Source organism: Chanodichthys erythropterus, chromosome 9 (assembly GCF_024489055.1).
Source record: "Chanodichthys erythropterus isolate Z2021 chromosome 9, ASM2448905v1, whole genome shotgun sequence".
NCBI lineage: Eukaryota > Metazoa > Chordata > Actinopteri > Cypriniformes > Xenocyprididae > Chanodichthys > Chanodichthys erythropterus.
Window position 1 is genome coordinate 18243956 of NC_090229.1, and position 26159 is coordinate 18270114.

The 26159-nt window shown below is 33.8% G+C and overlaps 1 protein-coding gene across 4 annotated transcripts in view; it reads left to right on the forward strand.

The window, feature by feature from the left end:
• dock8 (dedicator of cytokinesis 8) overlaps positions 1-26159 on the forward strand; it is a 64675-nt gene that overhangs the window by 17675 nt on the left and 20841 nt on the right. For 2 of the 4 annotated variants that reach the window (XM_067394885.1, XM_067394889.1), the window contains 35 exons: positions 934-1109; positions 1630-1701; positions 1854-1959; positions 3998-4210; positions 4355-4440; positions 4672-4738; positions 5724-5873; positions 7663-7740; positions 7836-8009; positions 8137-8293; positions 8396-8520; positions 8953-9043; positions 9137-9299; positions 9934-10051; positions 11270-11340; positions 11431-11575; positions 11967-12068; positions 12231-12326; positions 13140-13374; positions 13562-13726; positions 13874-14046; positions 16328-16417; positions 16511-16606; positions 16750-16899; positions 17055-17168; positions 18260-18415; positions 18533-18669; positions 18794-18957; positions 19123-19274; positions 19958-20140; positions 20291-20417; positions 21648-21735; positions 21894-21990; positions 22071-22205; positions 25106-25258. In XM_067394885.1, the coding sequence (XP_067250986.1) occupies positions 934-1109; positions 1630-1701; positions 1854-1959; positions 3998-4210; positions 4355-4440; positions 4672-4738; positions 5724-5873; positions 7663-7740; positions 7836-8009; positions 8137-8293; positions 8396-8520; positions 8953-9043; positions 9137-9299; positions 9934-10051; positions 11270-11340; positions 11431-11575; positions 11967-12068; positions 12231-12326; positions 13140-13374; positions 13562-13726; positions 13874-14046; positions 16328-16417; positions 16511-16606; positions 16750-16899; positions 17055-17168; positions 18260-18415; positions 18533-18669; positions 18794-18957; positions 19123-19274; positions 19958-20140; positions 20291-20417; positions 21648-21735; positions 21894-21990; positions 22071-22205; positions 25106-25258 (4605 nt within the window). Of the gene's footprint in view, positions 1-933; positions 1110-1629; positions 1702-1853; positions 1960-3997; positions 4211-4354; positions 4441-4671; positions 4739-5723; positions 5874-7662; positions 7756-7835; positions 8010-8136; positions 8294-8395; positions 8521-8952; positions 9044-9136; positions 9300-9933; positions 10052-11269; positions 11341-11430; positions 11576-11966; positions 12069-12230; positions 12327-13139; positions 13375-13561; positions 13727-13873; positions 14047-16327; positions 16418-16510; positions 16607-16749; positions 16900-17054; positions 17169-18259; positions 18416-18532; positions 18670-18793; positions 18958-19122; positions 19275-19957; positions 20141-20290; positions 20418-21647; positions 21736-21893; positions 21991-22070; positions 22206-25105; positions 25259-26159 lie in introns of all 4 variants that reach the window. The other 2 variants (XM_067394887.1, XM_067394888.1) reach the window with 2 other exon arrangements.

A 26159-nucleotide genomic window follows, 5' to 3' on the forward strand; every position in this document is an offset into this window, starting at 1 on the left:
TACTTGGTTTTGAAAGTGTTTTATCAGAATTGTTCTAGTAAGACCTTTTGTTATAGGGGCATGTTTCAGATAACTGATAGTGTTGTTGTACAACACTTTGCAAAAGATAAGAGAGAGGCCCTCACTAGACCTCAAGTGTGTTTGAGACATTACATAACCAGTTTTAGGGTTATCATAAAGTTGCGCTTTATTAAATTCTTTATTTGACATGCTTTTGACTCTTTCTGCAGGCTAGCATTAGTTTGATGATATTTATGTCCAATAGCGTTCTGATTAATCCATCTCTATGAAACATCTCATGAGATCACAACCTTGTTTTGTTGATGACCTTCAGCAGTTTTGCAGTTTTTTGTTGATGATTTTCAGCAGGTCTGGATCTGTCTGCCTCGAGTCATGACAGAATGCTCTCTGTTCCAGTCAAGCTTTTTACTAACTGAGGAATACAACTGTAGGCAGTGCATTTTTTTTACTGCTATGGTCTGAACATGTCATCAGCAATGATTTATTGCTTCTAGCCTCCTTCTTTGTTTCATTTTCTTTTATAGAGGTCATAAAGCATTCTAGTTCTCTCTCTGTGTGTGTTTTTTATATTTAGGCCTTTCATTAGTTGTTATAGAAGGAGATTAAAAGCATGTCTTATTGGATGGACAACTAATATTGTATTAGATTAAATGCTTTAGTGCCAAGAGAAGTACAGCAGTGATGCATTCATCTTTGATGATGGTCTCTGGCCTCTGTTTGCTGCCACTATTTTTGATAGTATACTTTATTGACTTCTTTTTATTTTATTAATAAAGTAAAAAACAAACAAAAAAAAAAAAAACAGAGGGGTTTTCATAATGCCTGATGTGTCCAAACCACCAAAGAGCTCATTCTATGATCATTATTATTATAATATATTTTTTTGATTGTATGTCCTGGTTTTCTTTATAGCCTCAGTCATATGAAGCTGTTGAGCCAGTGGACCTGGATGAGTTCCTGATGTCACAGCTGCGCAGTGGAGATGCTGAGCTCATGCAGGAGCTGGGGGAGTTTCCTGACGATGACCTGGAGGTGGAGCTGGTGGAGAGGGAATGCAGGACAGTCCGCCCCTCTGTCGCTGAGGAAGGGTAGGTGCTGCTTGATGCTCCCTGCTGGGGTTGAGAAGGTCATCTAGATTTGTGGCCTAATAGTTAGGACTTGTAACCTGAAGGTTGCGGGTTCGAGTCTCAGTACCGGCAGGAAATGTAGGAGGGGGGGATGAATGAACAGCTCTCTTCCACTCTCATTACCCACAACTGAGGTGCCCTTGAGCAAGGCACCTAACCCCCAATCACTCCCTGGGCGCCCAGTAGTATCCCACCTCAGTAGCAGCAAAAGTGTTTTGCAGTGCAATATGAACACAAACAGAACACTGTACTTATGTTTTGATGTAAGTACATAGTAGTTAAGGCCACCTAATATAAAGTGGGACCATGTGCACTGCAAGTTTTTAAAAGCTTAGCTTAAATGTGTAATATGAATAAATAGTGCTCATAAACAGCTGTTGAGAAAGTATTCTCAATTGAAACGAGTAGAGGCTTTAACCCCGAAAATAGTATTCTTTACTTCATGACTTCATGGATAATGTGTATATTTGTGTGTCTCCAGAGTGGAACTGGATCCCCATGTGAGGGATTGCGTTCAGAGTTATACGCAGCCCTGGCTGGTGGTTAGCAGAAGGTAAACTCCCAGACTTTATTTCTTGTCACTCCTCAGGGACTAATTTTAAATATTCAGTTTAAATATTCAAAAACCATAACCCAATTACATCAGACACACAGGTACTATAATGATTTTGTGTTTTTTTTTGTTTTTGTGTTTCTTATTCACAGAACTCAGGGATATGGATGGATTGCCTACTCTGAGAGGACTAATTACAAAGTATTACAGAGACAGACGTTTGAGTCTGACGTTCAGCCTGACAAACAAGAGCAATCAGTAAGCAGAGTTTATAAAACCTTTCCTCTTATATACATGCTATTTTATAACAACAAAGCAGCTAATTGGGATTTTTGTGCACATTGTAATTGGTGTCACTCAAGTACACCACCCAACCCTATGGGCACTTATCTTCCCAATTTTTTTTTGTTATTATTATTATTATTATTATTATTATTATTATATTAAAGGATAGTTCACCCAAAAATGAAAATTCTGTGATCATTTACTCACCCTCAGGTTGTTCCAAAACTGTATAAATTTATTTGTTCTGTTATACACAAAAGATATTTTGAAGAATGTGGGAAACTGAACAGTTCTGGGGCACCATTGACTTCCATAGTATTTTTTTCCTACTATGGAAGTCAATGGTACAAAGCGGCCTGGTTACAAACTTTCTTCAAAATATCTTCATTTGTGTTCAGCAGAACAAATGCATTTATACAGGTTTGGAACAACTTGAGGGGGAGTAAATGATTACTGAAGTTTAATTTTTGGGTGAACTATCCCTTTAAAGCCTCTAAAGTTTGTCACCACCCATCCCAATATGTGTGTTCAATCCCATACAAAATGGATACATTTCCTCTTAATTCAACATAAAGAAATAAACAGATGAAAAGAATGAGGATAAAATAAGCACAATCTTTCTCTCAGGTATTTTTTCTGTTTGTCACCATGACCACCATCTTGGCTCCATCCCACCCTTGTTTGTCAGGGTCCAAGGACATAATGAGGCGTGAATATTCATTCTGTCCCCACTTCTTCCGTCCCAGTGCAACTTTGCCAAGATTTAATTATCCAGACAACAAAGATTTGTTTCACTCCATGTATTTTTCATGAATTTAGATTGAGAGTCTGCGGGAACACCAAGATCCTCTCTTAGTTTTGGATCCTTTAAAGGGCCTCCGCATTCACTGCAGGGGTTATTAGCAATCCAGAGGAGTACCAAAGGCCCCGCTAGCCAGCTCTCTTCTGTGATGTGTGTCTTTAAGCAAGTAGATTAAGAATACAAATGGTACGTGAAGGTCTGTTCCACAGGCTAGACGCAATGCATCATGGGAACCCTGCATGATGCCCACTATCAGAGCTAGTGCATATGGTTCTTATATTTGGCGATTAATTGAAATCTCTCCTGGGGTTTTGAGAATTCATCCATCTCAAAGGCTTATGATCTTCCTGGAAAAAGGCATTAGTCTCAGAACTATACAGAGCTCCTCTGCTCTTACTCACATGCAGCTATGTGGCATTGCTAGTTCAGTCAGTAATCAAAAGGCATAAGATCGGAAAATAGTTCATTCTATGTGCTGCTTTGTTTTTCATTGTACTTTTGACATTGAAGAGAGTCAAATAATGAAAGTAAATGAATGAATTTGATCTGAACCTTTTTAGCTTGTATATGCAATATATGCTCTTAAAGGGGCCATGACATGAGAAATCAAATTTGCCTTGATTTTCGACATAAGAGGTCTTTATACTATTAAAACATTCTGCAGGTTTCATAGCTTAAAACATTCTCCTTTCATTCATTCTTCAAACATTCTTCTTGCGGGATCTGTGGCGTCACATGGGCAAACACATTTGCATATGACTGCCTTTAGAGCAAATAGTTATACATCATCATCACCATATAATGCCCATTTGCATTTAGTCACTTAAAGGGATAGTTCACCCAAAAATGAAAATTCTGTCATCATTTACTCAGCCTCAAGTAGTTCCAAACCTGTATGAATTTCTTTCTTCTGTTGAACACAAAATATATTTGGTATTATAAAGACAATTTTGATATTGAATCAATCAAATTTGATAAACATTTCTTATTTTTTTATTTTTTTTTTTTACAATTTTATTTTATATAACTTTTTAAATTGATTAATGTAAACTACTTCATTATTTTGTATTTTATTTGAATTGCTAAATTATTTATGTTGTATATAAACTTTTCCTTAAACCTTCTTTTGGCCCCCTGTGCTTCCCCAGGTCCAGTTTGAAAACCATGATATATAAATGTCGCTCCATATATTCTCTCCTGTCCCCTCAGGAAAAGTCCCCGTCCCTGTCGGCACTATGCGATGATTCAACTCGGACCACCCTCACATCCTCAGACTTCAACTTACGGGCACTGCAGCCGGACCGTCGTGTGGACAGCCTCTTGCGCTTCAGCAGCCCGGAGGAACTGGATCGCTTCAACCAGGAGGCCAGACAGAGCAACCGCTACGGAGAGCTCTTTGGCCTTTACCCGCCTATGGATGAGGTCCAGCACTTGCTTTAAATACAGGCTTAAATGTTAAACTATGTTCTTTACAGGATATTCTAGAGTGCTTCTTTTTTTGTGAACACAAGTAAGTTTCAATTAGAAACTAAATATTATCTTCAATCTACTCATGAATGTGTGCAGGAGGATGCAGTAGCAATTCGGCCCATTCCTGACTGTCCCAAGGAGCACTTTGGGCAGAGGATACTAGTGCGATGCCAGAACATCAAGTAATACTTCTTCACTATTCACTATTATTGATTATTTTCTCTGAATGGTTGGTCTCACTGTATGACTGAAGTTTAAACTTGAGACCTTAATTTCTTCTATTTGTAAATTTGTATCTATTTCTTATTTTAAAACATTATATCTCACAAGTAACCATTTTATTTTTTACTTTGAGGTTGAAATGATCTCCATAGTTTGTATGTGGTTTTGAGAGAATGTTTTTACTTCTATAGATTTGAGATTGAAATTGAGCCTCTCTTTGCAACCATGGCCCTCTATGACCTAAAGGAGAAAAAGAAGGTCAGTTTATGATGGTTATCTTAAAAGCTATGAATAAAAAACTAAAATATGTGGTATATTTTTGCATTTTGACCCTTTTGCTTAAATTCCTTTGCTTAAGCTGGGGAGACATAATTAATAAATATTCTTCCTGTCTGTGTTCTTCCTGTTAGTCCTCCCACATTCCTCGACTTCTGTCTGAACAAAACTGGACTTTAATGAGACATTTTCATTATTCACTGCCATTAACATTGTTTGTCAAAAGTTAAATTAACATTCTTGATATTTAATTTCTTTGTTTCTTTCTTAGTGTGTGTAAACGTCTCAAACAACTTGATTATAAAGTAAAAAATGGGTCATAATATAGTCTATAAAACCAGTGAACATGAAACTTTACAACAAATTTAAGAATGTCTTGGACTGACAGTCATGGATCTTAGGGAATTAGTGAGTCATGATGTAAACTGTAAATGCAGTGGCATGTGTATTTCCATATTAAATGGACAGACAGCAGATATATTTGGGAGGAATATCCTGAAGTATTACATTAATCCTCTTTAGCTTTAGCTTTGACTGACGAAGGTTAATACACAAGACAGACCAGATGATTCATGCTAAATAGGGACTTTATGCAGCATGGGTTTTTTTCCATGGTTTGGTATAGAGAGTGTTTAGGGAGGAATTACCCATTTCATAATGTTAATAGAGAAAAAACATAATTTAAAATTCCTGATATGCCCGAGTAAGGCTTTTTTTTATTTATCACAATGTTGTAGATGACTTGTCGGATTGAGTGAGATTCAGAGATCATTTAGGGGGAACTGTGCTAATGTGACTCTTAGTGAGATGACTTTCAATTCTGATTGGTTCACTCTGCATGAAGTAAAAGGAAGTATTTTCGTTCATTTTGCACCACAATTTCTCTTCTGTTTCTTTAGCGGTTTCTAAAAGCATTAGCAGGCTTGTTTCACGCTATCCATTGTGAATCATGTTTTTTTTCCTTCAGATTTCAGAGAACTTCCACTTTGACCTGAACTCAGATCAGATGAAGGGTTTCCTGCGACCCCATACTCCCTACATTGACACCTCGACTTTGGCCAGATCTGCTATTTTCTCCATCTCCTACCCTTCTCCAGACATATATCTGGTCATTAAGGTAGTCTTGAGTGAATGTCTAGGTCATTTTAGATATTATTATAATGCGTAACCTGATTATTTCGATATTACTTTATCATTTTGGTTTTGAATATACATTTTAGCAACAAGTGATAAATCAATATATTGGCCAGTCTGATTAATCCACAGATGTTTGGCCATTTTGAGACTATCAATTAATAATAAACATTTTTTTTTTCTTCAGTAAAGTCTGAGTAAAATGTCATAAATTTTATTTACACTACCATTCAAAAGTTTGGGGTCGATTAAAAAAATAAATAAATAAATAAATAAAAAAATAATGGAAAGGCTGAAATTATTTGATTATTCAGACACCTTGAACATTTCATTCATTAATAGTTTATTCACTATAGTTTAAAAATTGGTATTAAAATATGACAAGATCTCAGAGTTAAACTGTGTCCGAAATAATTTTTGGTTCCAAATTTTGTATCAATTTTACTGGTAGTCCACTTTATGAAGAATTTTTTGGTTTGACTGTATATATATATAATAATATAATATATATAATAATATAATATATACACACTACCGCTCAAAAGTTTGGGATCGGTAAGATTTTTAATGTTTTTAAAAGAAGTTTCATCTGCTCACCAAGGGTGCATTTACTTAATTAAAAATACAGTAAAAACAGTAATATTGTGAAATATTATTACAATTTAAAATGACTGTTTTCTATGAAAATATTTTAAAATGTAATTTATTCTTGTGTTGGCAACGCTGAATTTTCAGCATCATTAATCCAGTCTTCAGTGTCACATGATCCTTCAGAAATCACTCTGTCAATTTACTGCTCAAGAAACATTTATTGTTTACAATTGTACAAAATATTTGTGTACAATATTTTTTTTCAGGATTCTTTGATGAATAGAAAGTTCAAAAGAACAGTGTTTATCTGAAATCTAATCTTTTGTAATCTTTTGATTGATTTAATGCATCCTTGCTGAAATAAAAGTATTAATTTCTTTAATTTCTTTAAAAAAAAATTAAAATAAAAATTCTTACTGACCCCAAACTTTTGAACGGTAGTGTAAAATGTTACAAAAGCTTTATATTTTAGATAAATGCTGTTCTTTTGAACTTTCTATTCATCAAGGAATCCTGAAAAAAAAGTACACAACTGTTTTCAACATTGATAATAATAACAAATATTTCTTGAGGAACTAATCATCATATCAGAATGATTTCTGAAGGATCATGTGACACTAAAGACTGAATTCAGCTTTGCCAACACGAGAATAAATTACTTTGTAAAATATATTCAAATAGAAAACAGTTATTTTAAATTGTAATCATTTTTCACAATATTACTGTTTTTACTGTATTTTTAATTAAATAAATTAAGCCTTGGTGAGCAGACGTAACTTCTTTTAAAAACATTAAAAATCTTACCGATCCCAAACTTTTTATATTTATATTTATATTTATAACTATTTATATATATATATATATAAGATATCTAAAATGTAACTTAAAGCAAAGCTGTAATTTTCTCCAGTCTTCAATATCACATGATCCTTCAGAAATACTGACTTGGTGCTGAAGAAGCATTTCTTCTTATTATTTATGATGAAACACATAGTAGTGTATATGTGTCTTTGTGTCTTTATCAGTGACCTGCTCTGTAGATATCAGTCCATATCAGGACCACTAGTACCACTAGTGATGATTTCTCATAATATTGAAAATTATTATGGAGATGATGATGGATGGCAGAGTTGTGCAACAAAAGTGTTATTAATAGTGTGTTTGGTGTTGTGTATGTGTAGATTGAGAAGGTTCTTCAGCAGGGAGAGATCGGGGATTGTGCTGAACCATATATGTTACTGAAGGAGAGTGATGCTAAGGTAACCACTGAAAAGGTCTCTTTCTCTCATTGTTAATGTACACAACATGGCCAAAAGTATGTTGACACCCCCTTCTAATCATCGGGTTTGGCTAGGGTCGTGACAATGCCCCTGTCTGGTGGGGAAGAACACCTTCAAAACTCTACATCCATGTGCCAACATCTAATGAAAAGCTTTCCCAGAAGAGTAGAAGCATGGATTTGAAATTAAATGTTCAACAAACACACAAGAGTTGGTTGTTAAGGTGTCCATTTACTTATGGCCATAAAGTGTGTATAATTTAATCAATTCTTTCTCAAATTATAATAATCTACATTATTTCACTAATGCCAAATGTTATGATAAATAAAACCACTATGTTTTTATGAAGTTCCATCCTTTTTCTGTGTCCTTTAGAACAGAGAGAAGCTGGAGAAGTTGAGGAATCAGGCGGAGGGGTTTTGTCACAGACTGGGCCGCTACAGGATGCCATTTGCCTTCGCCACGGTCAACATCATGAGTGCCATCAACTCCACACTGGAACGAGAGACAAGTGACACAGACAGTATAAATGGTAAGATATTGAATAGATGAATACCAGTGGTCTTTTAATATAATGTATCACCCTGCAAATTTTTTAATCTATAATCATGTACAATTTTGAATTTCGGCACAGGCAGGGGTAGTATGGAAAAGAAAGGATTGCCCAGACGTAACTCTGACAGATTCAGCATGATGGAGGACAACTATATCCTGTCTGGCTTCAAACCAGCTGTCACCACGTGCAGCTTCATCAAGCAGGTATTGCTTGCACAGTTCAGAGTGAATAGAATAGGGTCCCCTGTAAAAATCATGTTCCGGGGGGTAAAATCTGCGTTTTTGCAGGGTTTCCCTGATATAAATAAAAACAATGATTTGTTCACAAAAATACCAAGAACAGGTACTAAAGGAGATATGATCAATTTAAAATTTTCAGAACAGTGCTTTACTGCTGAACAAAATCCAACCTCGTTGAATTAGCATTAGCAAAAAATGCTGAAATGATTTGAATTTTAGTTGGTCACCTTGAGTGCATTTTTTCCATTCTTCAGATTAATTGGCGCCTGCATTCTTCAGCTAGCTCTGTCTAATATCACACTGCATTTTTGCAACATTTATCATCTGAACCATTCTGTTCTAAATAATCCAGACTCATTTGAAAAGATGTTTAATATGCAAAATATGTGCCGGCAGGAAGGAGAGCGTCTGAGCGATGAGGACCTGTTCAAGTTCCTGTCAGAAATCAAGAGGTCGTCCAGTCAGCGACGTGTTAAAGTCATACCTGGTGAGCAGATGTCTTAAGTGTGCCTTTTTGCTGCCCACTTTTTCACAAAAAATCTTTCTACATCATTCATCGTACATGTATGTTGTTTGATAGGCTATCTGAAACTGGAAGTGTCTCCAGTGCCGGAGACGGTGACTGGGTGTCTATCCCCTGAACTGATTCCAGTGAAGCCCGTGTCTGAGAAAAATCAACGGCCGGTTAAAGAGGTGCTAGAGTTCCCTGCCAGTGAAGTCTATGTGCCTCACAGTATATACCGGTAATCCCTCTCTCTCTTATACACACACGCACACATGATTTGTCAAGTTGAGATCTGTAATCAGTCCGTAAATCAGTAACCTTGAATGAATCTTAGTTCTAAGTAGCAATGTTTGTCAGAATTTGGAGGGCAGAACTGTGGTTGATATGATTAGTCACTCATTGACTATGAAAACAAATAGGTTGAGCGCTTGAAAAACTGTGAAAATCAGTGTTGCCAGAACTCACATGAAAAACAAGCAATCCGGTCTTACAAAACAAGCCCAAAATAAGAAACTTGCCTCACCTACAAAAGCAGCCCTGTTTTTTTGTTGTTGTTGTTTTTGAGGGATTGGAGGATTGTTTAGATTGTGAATTTTGGATAGATTATGGAAAAAGTAAAATTGTTTAATTTATTTGATTAATTGTAGGATAAACTTGCATTAAAACAACTGCTATATGGCAGTAAACCAGAGAAAAGATTTACAACAGGAAGTCTCATATTTATAATCAATTTTAGGAAGCATGCTAGTTTTAGCTAGTTTGGTAGTTGATATCAGTGCTGAACTCTGGGTGGTCTGCGCCATCTAGTGGTCAGTTCTTGTTTTTACACCCAATTCTTGACTTCAAATGTTAATTTTATGTTTATGTTACAGGAACCTGCTGTACTTGTATCCTCTGAGGTTGAATCTTACTAATCGTTTGACTTCAGCCAGAAACATTACGGTTAAAATCCAGTTCATGAGTGGTGAGGATTCCAGCTGTGCCATGCCTGTGAGTGCAAAACCACATTTATGTGTCTATATGTGTGTCAGAAATATATCATTGCATTTACATTGTAATATAATTAATATTATATTATAATTATAATGTATTTTATTTTTTATAATTACAATAAATGAATAATAATAATAATAATAATACATATTGTTTTATTATAACATAATATAATAGAAATGTAACAAAAAATATAACCATTGCATTTACATTGTAATCTAAATATTAAAATTATAATGTTTTTATTTATTATAATTACAATAAATTATTAATAATAATAATTTGTTTTATTATAATATAATAGAAATATAACAAAAATATATAACCATTTCATTTACATTGTAATTAAATATTATATTAGAATTAAAATGATTTTTATTTATTATAATAACAATAAATTAATAATAATAATACATATTGTTTTATTATAACATAATATCAGAAATACAACAAAAATATATTACTATTGCATTTACATTGTAATATAAATAATATATTAGAATTATAATGTATTTTATTTATTACAATTACAATAAATTAATTAATAATAATAATACGTTTTGTTTTATTATAACATAATATAACAGAAATATAACAAAAATATGTTACCATTGCTTTTACATTGTAATATAAACAATATTATATTAGAATTATAATGTTTTTTATTTATTATAATTATAATTACAATAAGTTAATAATAATGATAATAATAATAATTTTATTATAACATAATAATATGATAGAAATAAAATAAAAATCAGGTTAGCTGGGTTCCAAAAAATATCAGTAAGATTTGAAAGTAGAAAGTGGTTTGAAAAGAACATAAAGAATTTAAAAATTTGTAAATATATTTATTATTTTATATTTAATTACTGTTTATCTAACAGTGTAGATATTTGTTAACAAAGCCATAAAGAAAATATATAATATAAACTTTATTTATAATAATCTATTTATAATAATTTTATTGTATGATTCCAAGTTTATTGTGAATAATAATCAGGTACAAAATATATAAACTCTTATATTCTAAGTGGCAAACAATTAAGTCACAAATCATAAATGTTTGTATAAAAATGATCAGCCATGCTTGTGAATGTGTAACTAGTGTGTGTAGAGCATATTTAAAAATGTCCTCATATTGCATACATTTCTGCTCTTATGCAAATGGTGAACTCACTCACCTGTATTTTCCTCTGTACTTTCCATCAAAAGGTAATCTATGGAAAATCAAGCGGCCCTGAGTTTCTTCAAGAGGTTTACACTCCAGTCACATACCACAACAGGTAATCATGATCTCTTACAACAATTCCTGTGTTCAGTGTATCAAGCAAATGTAAGAGTGGTGTCAGAGGCTGTTTCCATGTCCTCCGCAGGTCTCCTGATTTCTATGACGAGCTAAAGATTAGTCTTCCAGCACGTTTAACAGAGAAACACCACTTGCTGTTCACTTTCTACCATATCAGCTGCCAGCAGAAACAGAACCAGACTGGAAGTATGGAGACTCTCATTGGATATTCAGTGAGTGACTGAACAAATTGCGTGTATAAACACTACAGTTCAAAAGTTTTGCGTCAGTAATATTTAAAAAAGAAGAAAATGTATACTTTTATTCAGCAAGGATGCAATAGATTAATCAAAAGTGACAAAGATTTTTATAATGTTACAATAGATTTCTACTTCAAATAAATGCTGTTCTTTTGAACTTTCTCAATTCACTAAAGAAAAAAAAAAAAAATATATATATATATATATATAATATATATATATAATACATATACATATATATATATATATATTATACATATACATATATACACACAAACACACACTAGAGAGAGTTTCAGTGACATCTACTCAAACAAGCAGAGACATAAATGTAAGTGTCATGACTTGAGTTCCTTCCCTGCAGTGGTTACCCATGCTGAACAATGACAGGCTGCAGACTGGACAGCAGTGCCTGCCAATCGTTCTGGACAAGCTTCCTGTGAACTATTCCCTGCATTTCCCAGAGGTACAGTCAACCATTTCACATCTGCCTTTTTTGGATGCCAGTCATTTAATTTTGTAATCTTACATTAATGTCTTATTTAAGCACAAATTCTATGACTCTTTTGTGGCTGTGTGTATTCATTTGTTTGTAGATTGTGTAAATTTGGGTTTTTTATGCTTTCAGAAACTGCCAGCTCAGGTACCTCCAGTTAAGTGGCTGGAGAATCATAAGGGACTGTTCAACCTTGAGCTACAAGTTGTGTCCTCAGTCCAAGCACAGGTGTGTAACACTCTCAGAACTAAGTTCCCAGCTAGGAAGACCAACTTATGTTGTGCTTTGAATGCTAGTGTGCTGATGTTAACTATTAAGATCGATCAGTGTCACGTGAAAGACCATGCTGTTCGGCCACTAACAAACCTTTTCAGCACAATTTCAAGTATTAAAAATATACTAGTGTTGTGCAAAGGAAATAGAATGACAAGAAGAAGAATGAATTACAATTTAAGAAAAAATATTATTAGTTATAACAGTGTTGATATTGTTAAATGAAACTAAAATTATTAAAAGTCCTTTTAATTCATTGTAATAAATCTGAACTGAAAACAAAAATTTGAAATGTTTAAAAAAAATACAAAAAAATAAAACAAGCATGTTGCAAAATTACTAAACCTAAAATTAAAATGAAAACTGAAAATATAAATAACACTTAAAAAACACAATTATTATATTATATTATATTATATTATATTATATTATATTATATTATATTATATTATATTATATTATATTATATTATATTATATTATATTATATTATATTATATTATATGAAACCTACTATAAATTAAATACTGGATTGTATAGGTGACATTTCAAACATTTTTAATAGTATTATGCAATGAAAAACTGAAAAAATCAAATTCAAAATATTAAAACTTTAATAGTTTATAAATAACACTTAACATTATTATGTTATATTATTTTGAAATTATATTATATTTAAACATTTTTAATAATATTATGCAATGTTTTGTAATGGAACATTTATTTAAGAAGCTGTTGGTTGTTACCAAATCTTTTTATGTAATCACAGGACAGTCATTTGGAACGTTTCTTTACTCTGTGTCACGCCCTGGAGGCCAAGACCACGTTCCCCATCCGAGTAGGAGATGAGAAGATTTCTGAAAACATGTTTGAGCACGAGCTGAAGCTCAGCATCATCTCGCTGTCCTCCTCTGGCTTGGAGCCGCTGGTGCTTTTTCTCCATCAGGTCCTCGACAAGCTCTTCCGGCTCATCATGCAGCCCATGGTCATTGCTGGACAGACTGGTGCGTTTCAGATAGGAAGAGCGTTTGGCTTTTGAATTACACAAAAAAGCATGTTTTCAGCATACAAGTGCATTCTCTTCAGACATCATACTCATTTGACGTATAGATTTTTGCATGTTCTGTTAGCAAGTATGCTTGTTCAGGGGTGTCAGCTGACTTCACAGGCTTTTAATCTTGTTTTGTGCAGCAAATCTGGCCCAGATTGCCTTTGAGTCAGTGGTGTCAGTTGTCAACAGCCTTCACAACAGTCAAGAGCTGGCGAAGGACCATCAGGGCAGGAACTGTCTCCTAGCAACATACCTGTACTTTGTGTTCCGCTTGCCAGACACACAACATGAAATCCACACAACAGGTACAGTAGGGCTGTGATATCATCTAGACCACCAATGATCCAAATCCAAAAGCAATCATTTTTATGTGTGGAACATAGTGAGTTTTTAGTGGCTTTGGGGCTTACTCTGTTGTTGTCTGTTACTGAGCTGAGGCTTATGTTCAACAGGCACAGGAGGTCTGATGGCTCACCCGGAGAGCCGATACAGCACTCTGACTCGCACCACAGCTAACACGGTCGGCTTCATGCTGCTTCAGTCACGGATTCGTTCCAGCAGCAACCCTGATATACCAGCACCACAGAGCCCAGAGGACACAGAGGTCAATAACATTCTCGGAAAGGTACATATATATACAAATGCAACATCAACATACCAATTCAAAATTTAAATTGGCCACAGGAAATTTGAAAAGGAATATGCTAAATTACAGTTCAATGAACTGTATTTAATGTATTAATAATAAAAAAAAATCAAACCAATTGATACCAGTGTTATTTTAGTATTATTTATATATTATAGTATTTATTAGAACTGCATGATTAATCATTAAAAGATCAAAATCTGGATTCTAACACTCAAATAATCTTATTCTGAAATGACAACGATTCTCCTCTGTCTATTTAACCTTTGACAAAATCACACTGCAACATTCAAATCTGCCTTGGCACTGCCACTGAGCCACAGAGAGCAGTTGTCATGTATAAGTATGAAACAGCTTCTTTTCAACCACAGTATCATTATTTCTGTGTTACAAATATTCAGATTATCACAGAAGTACTGGGATAAAAGTTTATAGATTGTATATAAACACTGATGTCTACGGTAGCGATCAAAATAGAGTGAATCACCTTTTGAAAGTAACTTGGCACTTATTGCTATGTATTGATTACATCGTTACACCACTAGGTGGCAACAAGTGACTGTTAAAAATGTATTTGTCATTGAATCATTCAAGAGATTCGTTCAAAAATGCTGATTCATCTAGTAATTAACCTCCTGGGACCCAGGAATAGACTTTTGACCTCTGTAGTGGACATTATATTTTAGTGAATTTCTCTGACATCATACATGTCATAGTTTTAAGTCTGGATGTCCTGTAAAGAGCACATTCAGGGCTTTGCAGAGATACCAAATGTTTGGAGGTTTCACCGTGACAACAACAACTCCTTGGTCTTTAAAAATGACTGACATTAATTTAGAAATCAAATTTAGTACTCTCATGGAAATATGATAATATTTTGTAATTATCATTTAAATTTGATTATTTTTTAAATTGTTTGTTATAAATTAACATCTCAGGAAAATGTTATGGGGTTTCTAATCAAAATATGACTTTCTCTTACAAAACAGGGCATTGATTTCATACATGACCTTTGTAGAGGACAACAGAACTTAAATCATGATTATCAGGCATTTTGGGAGGCACAACAATTGAATAGTGAAATAAATTTTATATCAATATTCCTATTAATTATTAGATATTATTATGAAAATGTTGCCAATTTACTCACATTATTACTTCTTTTTCATTACATGTTGCTCCAAGAAGACATTAATATGCAAATTAGATACAGTGTATAGATCCATTGTATTAAACGGGAAAATCCATGTATGGCCATTTTACAAACATATTGCATAAAGTAATGGTATATCAATACATTCTGTTATATCTTTCATAACATAGTTGAGAATCATCTTTAAACAAAATTTAGTTAAAAAAAATCCTGAAACCTAAAAATTGATTAGTGAATAATAAAAAAAAATCCATTGTTTTTGCCTATACATGTAATTTATTGTCATTTTATTTTTTAAACAACTTAGTTCTGGTATCCACTACATAAATAGCGTAAAATATGAATAAAATATAATTTTTCAAAAATGTTATTTTTCCATTTTTTTCTTGTGCTCTAAACAATGTAATGATATGAAACAAAATATTAAATTAAAAAACTTTTAAACAAGTCATTGAATCATTCATTCAAACAGATTTTTTTCAATAATTCATTGGTTAAACATTTTTAAATAGACTGAAGCGATTCACATTTTGTCAGATCATCTAGTACATTGTTATTTTGTTTAATTGTCTGTTCAGAATTGTGGAAGAATCGCAATCTGTTTTGAAAGAAAAAAATTGTGATTCTCAATTTATGCAGAATAATGTGGCTCTAGTATTTATAAATTTGAATTAGTGTTTGTTAATATTTTCATTTTTGTTTAATTTTAGTTTAAGTTTTTTTCTTGTTAAATGCATTTTATTAGTCTTCTTTAAATGTATCTATTTATTTTCATTTAATTTCATTAGTTTTTGTCATTTTTGCACTTATACTTTATTTTAGTTTTGCTGCCAAGGCAACATTTTACATTTTTAAGTTTTAGTTTTTCATCTAATATTTATATTTTATTTTATTTCAGCTTTAAAATGTTTTTTTTTTTTTAATGAATTTTTAATAGTTTTAGGTTTAGTTAACAACAACAACACAATTCCTTAAATTAAAATTTAGATACAATTTTTAAAAGGTATTTTTAGTTTTATATGGAATGGTACCCAACACTTCTACATTGCACATATACAGACACTTGGCATATTTTCTTATTGCTTATTTCTTATTGGTTCCTACCAGGGTTTACCAGGCAGTCGTGCGTCAGCAGCTGCAAATGTCTCCAATACTTCACAGAGCTCCACAGCAGGCACACGGCCCACAAACAAAAAGGTGACTATATGCCTTGCCACTTCATTACCTAAGCTGTCTGTCATTTCAGCAGAGGTTGTGTTTCTAAATAAGCAGATTGATCTGTCTTTGTAGTTGTTCCATGAGGAGCTGGCTCTTCAGATGGTGGTCAGCACTGGAGTCTGCAGAGAGAATGTCTACAAATACGCCTGGTTCTTTTTTGAACTTCTTGTAAGATGGTTGTGATTAAATATGCATATACATGTTGCAAAGCAAACCAACATTGACTGCCTTTGAAATTTCAAATGCTGGATGTTCTGTAGATGTTTTTTTTTTCTTTTCTTGTTGTCATTGTCCATGTGTACTCACTCCAGGTGAAGAGCATGAGTCAGCACGTGTCTCAGCTGGATAAGAAGGCAGTCCTGCGTAGGAATCGATTTTCAGACCGCTTCAAAGATGACATCACAACTATTGTCAACGTCGTGACTGCTGAGATTGGGAACATTTTAGTAAAACAGCAAAAGGTGATTGAATCCATCTGAACAGATCAAGATCTGACTCAATAACTGTTTAGTGACTCAGTAAACATGGAGCAGTTGAGAAAAACAAGAGGTCCGATCTTATGAATGTTATTTGTCAGTGATAATGAGAAGAGATGTGTGTGTTTATTTGTCCTCAGGAGTTGGAGCAAGCAGAGAAGGTTAATGTCAGCCTGGCTTTCTTCCTGTATGACCTGATGTCTCTGATGGACCGAGGCTTTGTGTTTCAGCTTGTGAAGAATTACTGCAACCAGGTACTGCAGCTCATCTCATTTTCTAATCGTTATCTTAATAGTAAGAAATCATTCACAACTGCTCGCTTCAGTGAACATCACAAGCATGTCCGGCATGAACCTTTCAGGCATGACTTTTGAAGTAAAGCACTGCAGAACAATATTTTAATGTGAAAACAGAAAGAGTTGAAAAAGAAAATAACTTATAGAAAGATACACTACCGGTCAAAAGAATATTACTGTTTTTGATGTATTTTGGATCAAATAAATTAAGCCATGGTGAGCACAGAGACTTCTTTTAAAAACATTAAAAAATTGTAACGTTCAAAAACTTTCGATGGATGGATGGATGGATGGATGGATGGATGGATGGATGGATGGATGGATGGATGGATGGATGGATGGATAGATAGATAGATAGATAGATAGATAGATAGATAGATAGATAGATAGATAGATAGATAGATAGATAGATAGATAGATAGATAGATAGATAGATAGATAGATAGATGAAACAGCTTCACAATCAATCTTTTCAACCACACAGTATCATTATTTCTGTGTTACAAATATTCATATTATACAGAAGAACTTGGATACAAGTTTATAGTTTTGATATAAACACTGATATCAACGGAAGTGATCAAAATAGAGTGACCTTTTGAAAGTATCCTGACACTTCAAATAACAATAGTATCATTACATCATTACGCCACCAGATGGCGACAAGTGACTGTTAAAAATGTATTTGTCATTGAAACATTCAAGAGATTCGTTTAAAAAATGCTGATTCATCCAGTAATAAAACAAATTAAGTGAGTCATTGAATCATTCATTTTTTAAATAATTCATTCATATTTACTAAACATTTTAAATAGTCTGCAGCAATTAACATTTGTCAGAACCTCTCATAAATTACGTTATTTTGTTTAGTTGTCTGTTCAGAATCATGGAAGAATCGCAATCTATATAAATTTATATTTATATTTTTGCTTTGCTAGACAAATTTTAGGAGTTTAACAGAAAATGTGATCAGGACATGTTGCAGACTGGACCCCACTAATTAATATCTTTAGCATTAATATGTAACGAATTGTTTCTCTTTTTCACAGATGGCAGCAAAGAGTGTGAACATGGCGACTTTGATCAGTATGAGGCTGGAGTTTTTGAGGATCCTGTGCAGTCATGAGCACTACCTCAACCTTAGCCTGTTCTTCAGCAGCCCCGCCTCCGCCCCCGCCTCCCCGTCACCTTCCATCTCCTCACAGGTCAGTAAAAATAACAACATTATTCTGCTGCGTTGTGTCTTTGTTATGACTGATCTAATACTCGCAGTGTTTGGAAACAATGAGTATGCAAATAAAATCATCTGTCTCTGTCACCAGACCTCCAGCTCGTGCAGTTTTCAGGACAATAAGATCTCAGCCATGTTTGACCTGTCGCAGGACTTTAAGCAACGGCACTACTTGACCGGACTGCTGCTGACCGAACTCAGTACTGCACTGGACATGGAGTCAGAGGGGTCGGTCACATTTAATGTGTGGCACAAAAGTGGCAACAACTGTTTAGTGATATTTTTTTTCTTTTTCTTTTTTTTCAAGAGTGCATTTAACAAGCTAATCATTATGCTTTATGTATGTGTGTAGAGGGAGAGTTCAACAAAAGGCCATTAATGCCACATACAGCTTATTGTGCGCTCACGATCTGGACCAGCGCTGCTCAAGGCCAGAGGTCAAGTCCAAGATTGCTGCTCTCTACCTCCCTCTAGTGGGCATCATCATTGACTCCATCAATTATCTTGATTTCACAGGTACTGCCTTGCACAAGTCTAGTTGTTAATCTCACTTAGACTTGATAGTTGCTTTTAGGCAGTGGGCCAGAGAGCTCCATTATAGTGGTGCATGAAGGAAGTTTAAAATGGATTATGCTTTTCAGACCTGTGGTATATATGTGAGTGTATGTGGTGTCTTCACAGTATCTGACTCTCGTGGCAGTAAAGGCAAGTCCGGTGGACCTGAGGAGGACCCTGACAGCATCACACCCATCAATCAGTCTGTTGCCATGGCAATCGCTGGAAATCCTTTCAACACCTTGGCAAGAAATGCACTGGCTTCTGTGACCTCTGTGGTATGAACAAGGTTTTTAAATAGCATGAATATTATATTATATTATATTATATTATATTATATTATATTATATTATATTATATTATATTATATTATATTATATTATATTATATTATATTAATATAAAATTAATAACATAATTGACATTATGTTATTAATTATTTCCATAAATGGAAATGATTTTATTATATGAGAAGTATGTGGAATGATCAGTGTTTTATGTATTATTTATATACTATTATAGTATTTATTAAAATTTTGAAATGGCTTTTATTTTTTTCAGATTTCACTTATAGATTTCAATTTTAGTTTACATTTTAGTAAGTTTATGTGCCTTTGTCATTTTTATTACATTTGTTTTATATTTGTATTTTCTATTCCAGTTTTAATAATTTTTGATCTTCAACTTTTTGAAGTTTGTTTATAATATTTATATTTTATTTTATTTCAGCTTTAGTTCAATTAAGGACAATCATTTGTAATAGTTTTAGTTAACAACAATGTATTTTACAACACTAGGAGTGATATGAGAGGTAACTTTTAACATACAAAATATTTTACTGTGATTGACCAATCAGAATTATATATTCCAGAGAGCCGTATACTATGTATGAATATTTGTCTATTTATCCAAGAAACAGTAATTCCCATCTGAATATTCTTTGACAATCTCTCTTTGTCCAGACGGGAAAAACTAGCAACATGTTGACAGCAGAGACCAGCCGTAATCTGCTCATGTGCTTCCTGTGGATTATCAAGAATGCAGACCAGAATCTGATCCAGCGCTGGACCGTGGACATGCCTTCCTCTCAGCTGAGCCGTCTGCTGGAACTCCTCGCCATCTGCATCTCCTGCTTTGAGTACAGGGTAAAAACACATTAGTCACTGTAGAATCATTCTGTGACCTTCTAGAACCATTTACCCAGAGTGACAGGATGTACTTAGATTTGAACAGGAAGTTATCTTCTGGATGGCCTTTCTGATGTCTTTTCCACGTGATGTATTGTTTGTGTGTAGGGGAAGCAGAGTTCTGATAAGGTGAGCACACAGGCCCTGCAGAAGTCTCAGCAGGCTAAGGCACGTCTGGAGGAGGTTCTGCTGGGAGGATATGGAGCCAGAGGAGAAATGATGAAAAGGGTGGGAGGTGAGCTGCATCTCATGTTTTACTTTCCATCTTAGCCTTTATAGGGATAGTTCACCCAAAAATGGAAATTCATCATTTTACTCTCTCTCATTTCACCCCAAACCTGTGTGACTTTATTTCTTCCATGGAACACAAAATGTTTTTTTCAATGGGACTGTCAAGCGCCATACAAAATTATATATACACACTGTGTTCCAAATTATTATGCAAGTGACAAATCAGTAGGATTTTAGTACAATAAACATTCAGATTTTAGGTTTTCAAAGAAAGTGCTTGTTTGTTTAATTTTTCATATCAATCTCAGACAGGTTTGATTGCCAGTAGTTTGCCAGGTCTTCTTGGGTAAATGGAAACCCTACTTAAAGAGGTTGTTCCACATTATTAAGCAATTAACACTTCTCATGCAATATGGGGAGGAAGAAAGATCTTACTGAATCTAAAAAGCATGAAATGAAATATTGTGCAAAAGGCATGAAAACAACTAATATTTTGCAAAAAACTGAATAGAGATTGTTGAACTGTCAAAAGGAACAGAAGAACCCAGCTTGTTAATGGAGGTTTCTGTCCAACAAATTAATTGTATTAAAAGGGCAGCTATAAAAAAGTAAAAGTATTTGAAGCTGCTAGTGTGTCTGTTTGTGAGCTTTGGTTCTGAGTGGCTGAAATGCACAACTGCCAGCCTGCATGGAAAGGTTCATGAGACTCCAGAGACATTTACATAAATGAATTTATTTAATTTAAATGTATTTATTAATTTAAATACATCTACTTATTTTTTATTCATAAGTAAATTAATATATAAATATAAATACATACAAAAAAAAGAAACCATACGGTAACTTTGTATTTGTATACTTTGTAAGTTTGTATTTATTTAGTTACTGTAGTACTGTAAATCAGGCCCCATTCTCCATTCACTTTCATTATATGTTGCAGGATATTTATAAAAAAGTTCCCTTTTGTTCTCTAGCATAAAGAAAGGCATCCGGGTTTTCGAAAGCACATGCAGATGAATAAATAATGACAGAAATATTCCTTTAACTGCAGTGGGGACAGTTACTGTTGGCCCAATGAATAATATATTATTTGTTTTCCACAATGCACTAAAATAATTTTTCACTTCATGTAAAATGCTGTCTAATTTTACATGTTTACAGTCCGCAGACTTCCTTTGTTTAGATATTTTCTAAATATGTCCCGTCTTGGTGTGTTGGCTGTGTGTTGTGCAAGGTAACGACCGGACGCTGGGTCAGAGAGAGAACCTACGCTGGAGGAAAGACCTTACACAGTGGCGCCAGACAAACGACAGGCAGGACAAGTGAGCGTAAAATAGTACCATCATTTCACGGTTCACATCTGTTTAACCTGCAGCACTTCTCTTTCATTGTTGGTTCTAGTTCTCCATGGCCCTAATCTACTACTAAAACTGAGCTTTTTTTTGTTTTGGTTATTGTCTTGTTGTTGTTGTTTCCTCAGATCCAAAGCAGAGCTGGATCAGGAGGCCATAATCAGTGGTAACCTGGCAACTGAGACCACCCTCATAGTCCTTGACCTACTGGAGATGATTTTACAGGTAACAGAGAACTCTCACAATGGACCCAAAACATATTTGGACATTTTAGCATGAATAAATGTTTTATATTCTACTTTCAGGCAGTTCCTCTGGCGGACTGTAAGGATAATGTGGTTGGTGGAGTGCTAAGAGTTCTGCTGCACTCTCTCACCTGTAATCAGAGCACCACCTTCCTGTCGCACTGTTTCAGCACCCTACGGGCTCTTATTGTAAAGGTACTGTCCTGTGCGATTGTGTCAGCTGACAGTACACACCAGTTCTTTTTCAAATGTGCTGAAATTGAATTTGTCATCATTCATTATATTATATTATATTATATTATATTATATTATATTATATTATATTATATTATATTATATTATATTATATTATATTATATTATATTATATTATATTATATTATATTAATATAAAATTAATAACATAATTGACATTGTTATTAATGTTATCATAATCATTCATAACTATAAAAGAGCATTTTCTTGTGGTTTATTTTAGTGTAACTCATTCTAAATCAAATAGCTGTAGGCTAGATTGGGGTTGGTTGTCTACAGAGTTAATTTCATAATTGAGATGAATGAGAATTGAATGCCAAGTTGAAGAAAACTTTTTTTTTTTTCTGTGTCAAAACAAAAATTAGACTCCCCCCACAGCAAAAATGCCAAAATAAGATATTTAAAATATGAGGTCAAACCAGGGAACCAGTTATTTTTTTATATAGTTTTAAAAGACTGTGATAAATTATGGTAATTGGCTGACATCATTTATGAAAAGAATGTGCGTATGAACTTTTACCTCTACATATACAGACTCACATTTAACAAGTATGTTAAAAAGCATTATAGATGATGTGGGGAGAAATGCACCTTCCTCAGTATTCAGTTTGGCAGTCAATCAATCCTTATTGGTCCAATCCAGTCCTTATTTTTCAGTAGATGGTTATTAAAATATTACATTTGGGACCACCCAGTCTTGTGGATAATACAAAATAAAATAATAATAATAATAATTTTGATATACAATAATAATTGTGATTTTACTACAGTATATAATAATTATAGTAATTAATTAAATAAAAAGACAACAAATTGAGCAGATAAGATTAAGCAAAAACTAAAAAAGTCAGACTGTTTAAGTGATTAAAGTATAAAAACTATATTAAATGAATCACGCTACTGTTCAAAAGTTTAGGGTCAGTAAGAATTGTATAAATAACATTTTAAAATATATTAAAATAGAAAACAAAATTGTAGTAATATTTCACAATAGTACTGTTTTTGGTTACACTTTAAATTGTCCTTGTTACAGTGTAATTATACTGAGAAAAAAGTACTGAGTAATATTAATTAACTGCATGTACTTACTATAGGGCTAGAGTTTGGATTATGTTTGGTTTAGGGTTAGTTGCATGTAATTATGCATAATTTATTTTTATTACTATAGTTACTACATGTATCATGTATTAAAGACACCGTAAAATAAAGTGTTACCCTGTTTTTACTGTGTTTTTGACCAAATAAACGCAGCCTTAATTGGTGAGCATAAAAGACAAACTTTTAAACGGTAGTGTAAACAGTATCACAATCATATTAATTGTAAAAATAATTATAACAGACATTTTTATCAGTTTGTTAACTCCCTCCTGTATTAGAGTTGGCTGGCAAAATTGCCTAAATTTAGTCATTGCATGTACTTACTATAGGGCTAGAGTTTGGATTATGTTTGGTTTAGGGTTAGTTGCATGTAATTATGCATAATTTATTTTTATTACTATAGTTACTACATGTATCATGTATTAAAGACACCGTAAAATAAAGTGTTACCCTGTTTTTACTGTGTTTTTGACCAAATAAACGCAGCCTTAATTGGTGAGCATAAAAGACAAACTTTTAAACGGTAGTGTAAACAGTATCACAATCATATTAATTGTAAAAATAATTATAACAGACATTTTTATCAGTTTGTTAACTCCCTCCTGTATTAGAGTTGGCTGGCAAAATTGCCTAAATTTAGTCATAAATTAACAAAATGTGATTATCTAATGTCTAAGTTTAAAGTATAAAAACTATATTAAATGAATCACGCTACTGTTCAAAAGTTTAGGGTCAGTAAGAATTGTATAAATAACATTTTAAAATATATTAAAATAGAAAACAAAATTGTAGTAATATTTCACAATAGTACTGTTTTTGGTTACACTTTAAATTGTCCTTGTTACAGTGTAATTATACTGAGAAAAAAGTACTGAGTAATATTAATTAACTGCATGTACTTACTATAGGGCTAGAGTTTGGATTATGTTTGGTTTAGGGTTAGTTGCATGTAATTATGCATAATTTATTTTTATTACTATAGTTACTACATGTATCATGTATTAAAGACACCGTAAAATAAAGTGTTACCCTGTTTTTACTGTGTTTTTGACCAAATAAACGCAGCCTTAATTGGTGAGCATAAAAGACAAACTTTTAAACGGTAGTGTAAACAGTATCACAATCATATTAATTGTAAAAATAATTATAACAGACATTTTTATCAGTTTGTTAACTCCCTCCTGTATTAGAGTTGGCTGGCAAAATTGCCTAAATTTAGTCATTGCATGTACTTACTATAGGGCTAGAGTTTGGATTATGTTTGGTTTAGGGTTAGTTGCATGTAATTATGCATAATTTATTTTTATTACTATAGTTACTACATGTATCATGTATTAAAGACACCGTAAAATAAAGTGTTACCCTGTTTTTACTGTGTTTTTGACCAAATAAACGCAGCCTTAATTGGTGAGCATAAAAGACAAACTTTTAAACGGTAGTGTAAACAGTATCACAATCATATTAATTGTAAAAATAATTATAACAGACATTTTTATCAGTTTGTTAACTCCCTCCTGTATTAGAGTTGGCTGGCAAAATTGCCTAAATTTAGTCATAAATTAACAAAATGTGATTATCTAATGTCTTTTATCCAAGAACCTAAGCTTTCAGTTGCACCTAAATTTAAAGTTTGTTCCACTAGAGATATTCACCATAGTGCCAACCAACCCATCTCTCCTTCCTGTAATCATGTAATATATGTTATATTGAATATATCCTGATACAGTAATGTTTTTTTTCCAGTTTGGTGACCTGTTGTTTGAGGAGGAAGCCGAGCAGTGTGCAGACCTGTGTCAGAAGGTTCTTCATTACTGCAGCAGCTGTGTGGACGGCAACAGGAGTCAAGCTTGTGCTACGCTCTACCTGATCATGAGATACAGCTACAGCTCTGCTAGTGTAAGTCGCCATATAACAGACCACTCAATACCTCCCCTGATGAAAAATCACACATTGCTTGTATGTTTGTATACTGGGACCAGCATGTGATGGTCCCCAGCAAGGAAAGCAGGAGTGCTGGTGCGTCAGCCATGCCAGCTCAGTTTTGCTTGAGAACAGCATGACTGTGCTGGTCCACCAGCTAGACCAGCACTATAACCAACACAAACCACTCTGGACCACTCTGGATTTTTCAGCAGGGTCTATTGCCAAATAAATAAACCCACTTCCACCTTGTCTTTTCTTTGTTAAAATGATGCAGACGTAACATTGACAACGCTCTCTGAAATTTTATTCTTCTCTATGTCTGTCTGTCGGCTGATAACACGAGCCTGTCGCTACTGGTTGGCCGTCTCTCTGTATGCACCAGGCTGATGGCTGGAGTATTTCCTCTGTTTACTCAATTTCTCAACCCCCCCTCAGCCCTCCCCTACCAGATGGCCGTGTTGTTTGCCATCTCATTCATCTTTAATGGGGAAAGGATGGATTTCTCTCCCTGTCTGTCTGTTTGTTTGCTTGTTTGGTTTGTAAAAGGCTCCAGCAGTCGTTCCTGTCGTTAGTGTAACCTTGAATAAGTCATGTTGATTCCTTTTAGCGACAGGCTGTCTTTTCCCCCTCTCTGCTTTGTGTTTTTATGTTTCCTAAGGCCTTTTCTCACATTAGATTAAATGGTGAAAACAGTGAAGTCAGGTTTCAGGACAAATTCGGAATTAATCTTCTTAGCAGTGCCGATGTTGAGTCGTTCTTCACGGCAAAACTGACCTAGATGCGATATTGGCGACATCCAGAGATGCCTCACGCATACGCTCAATTTAACATAATGGTGCCATTGAAATGATCCATTGGCAATTATACAGGGGTT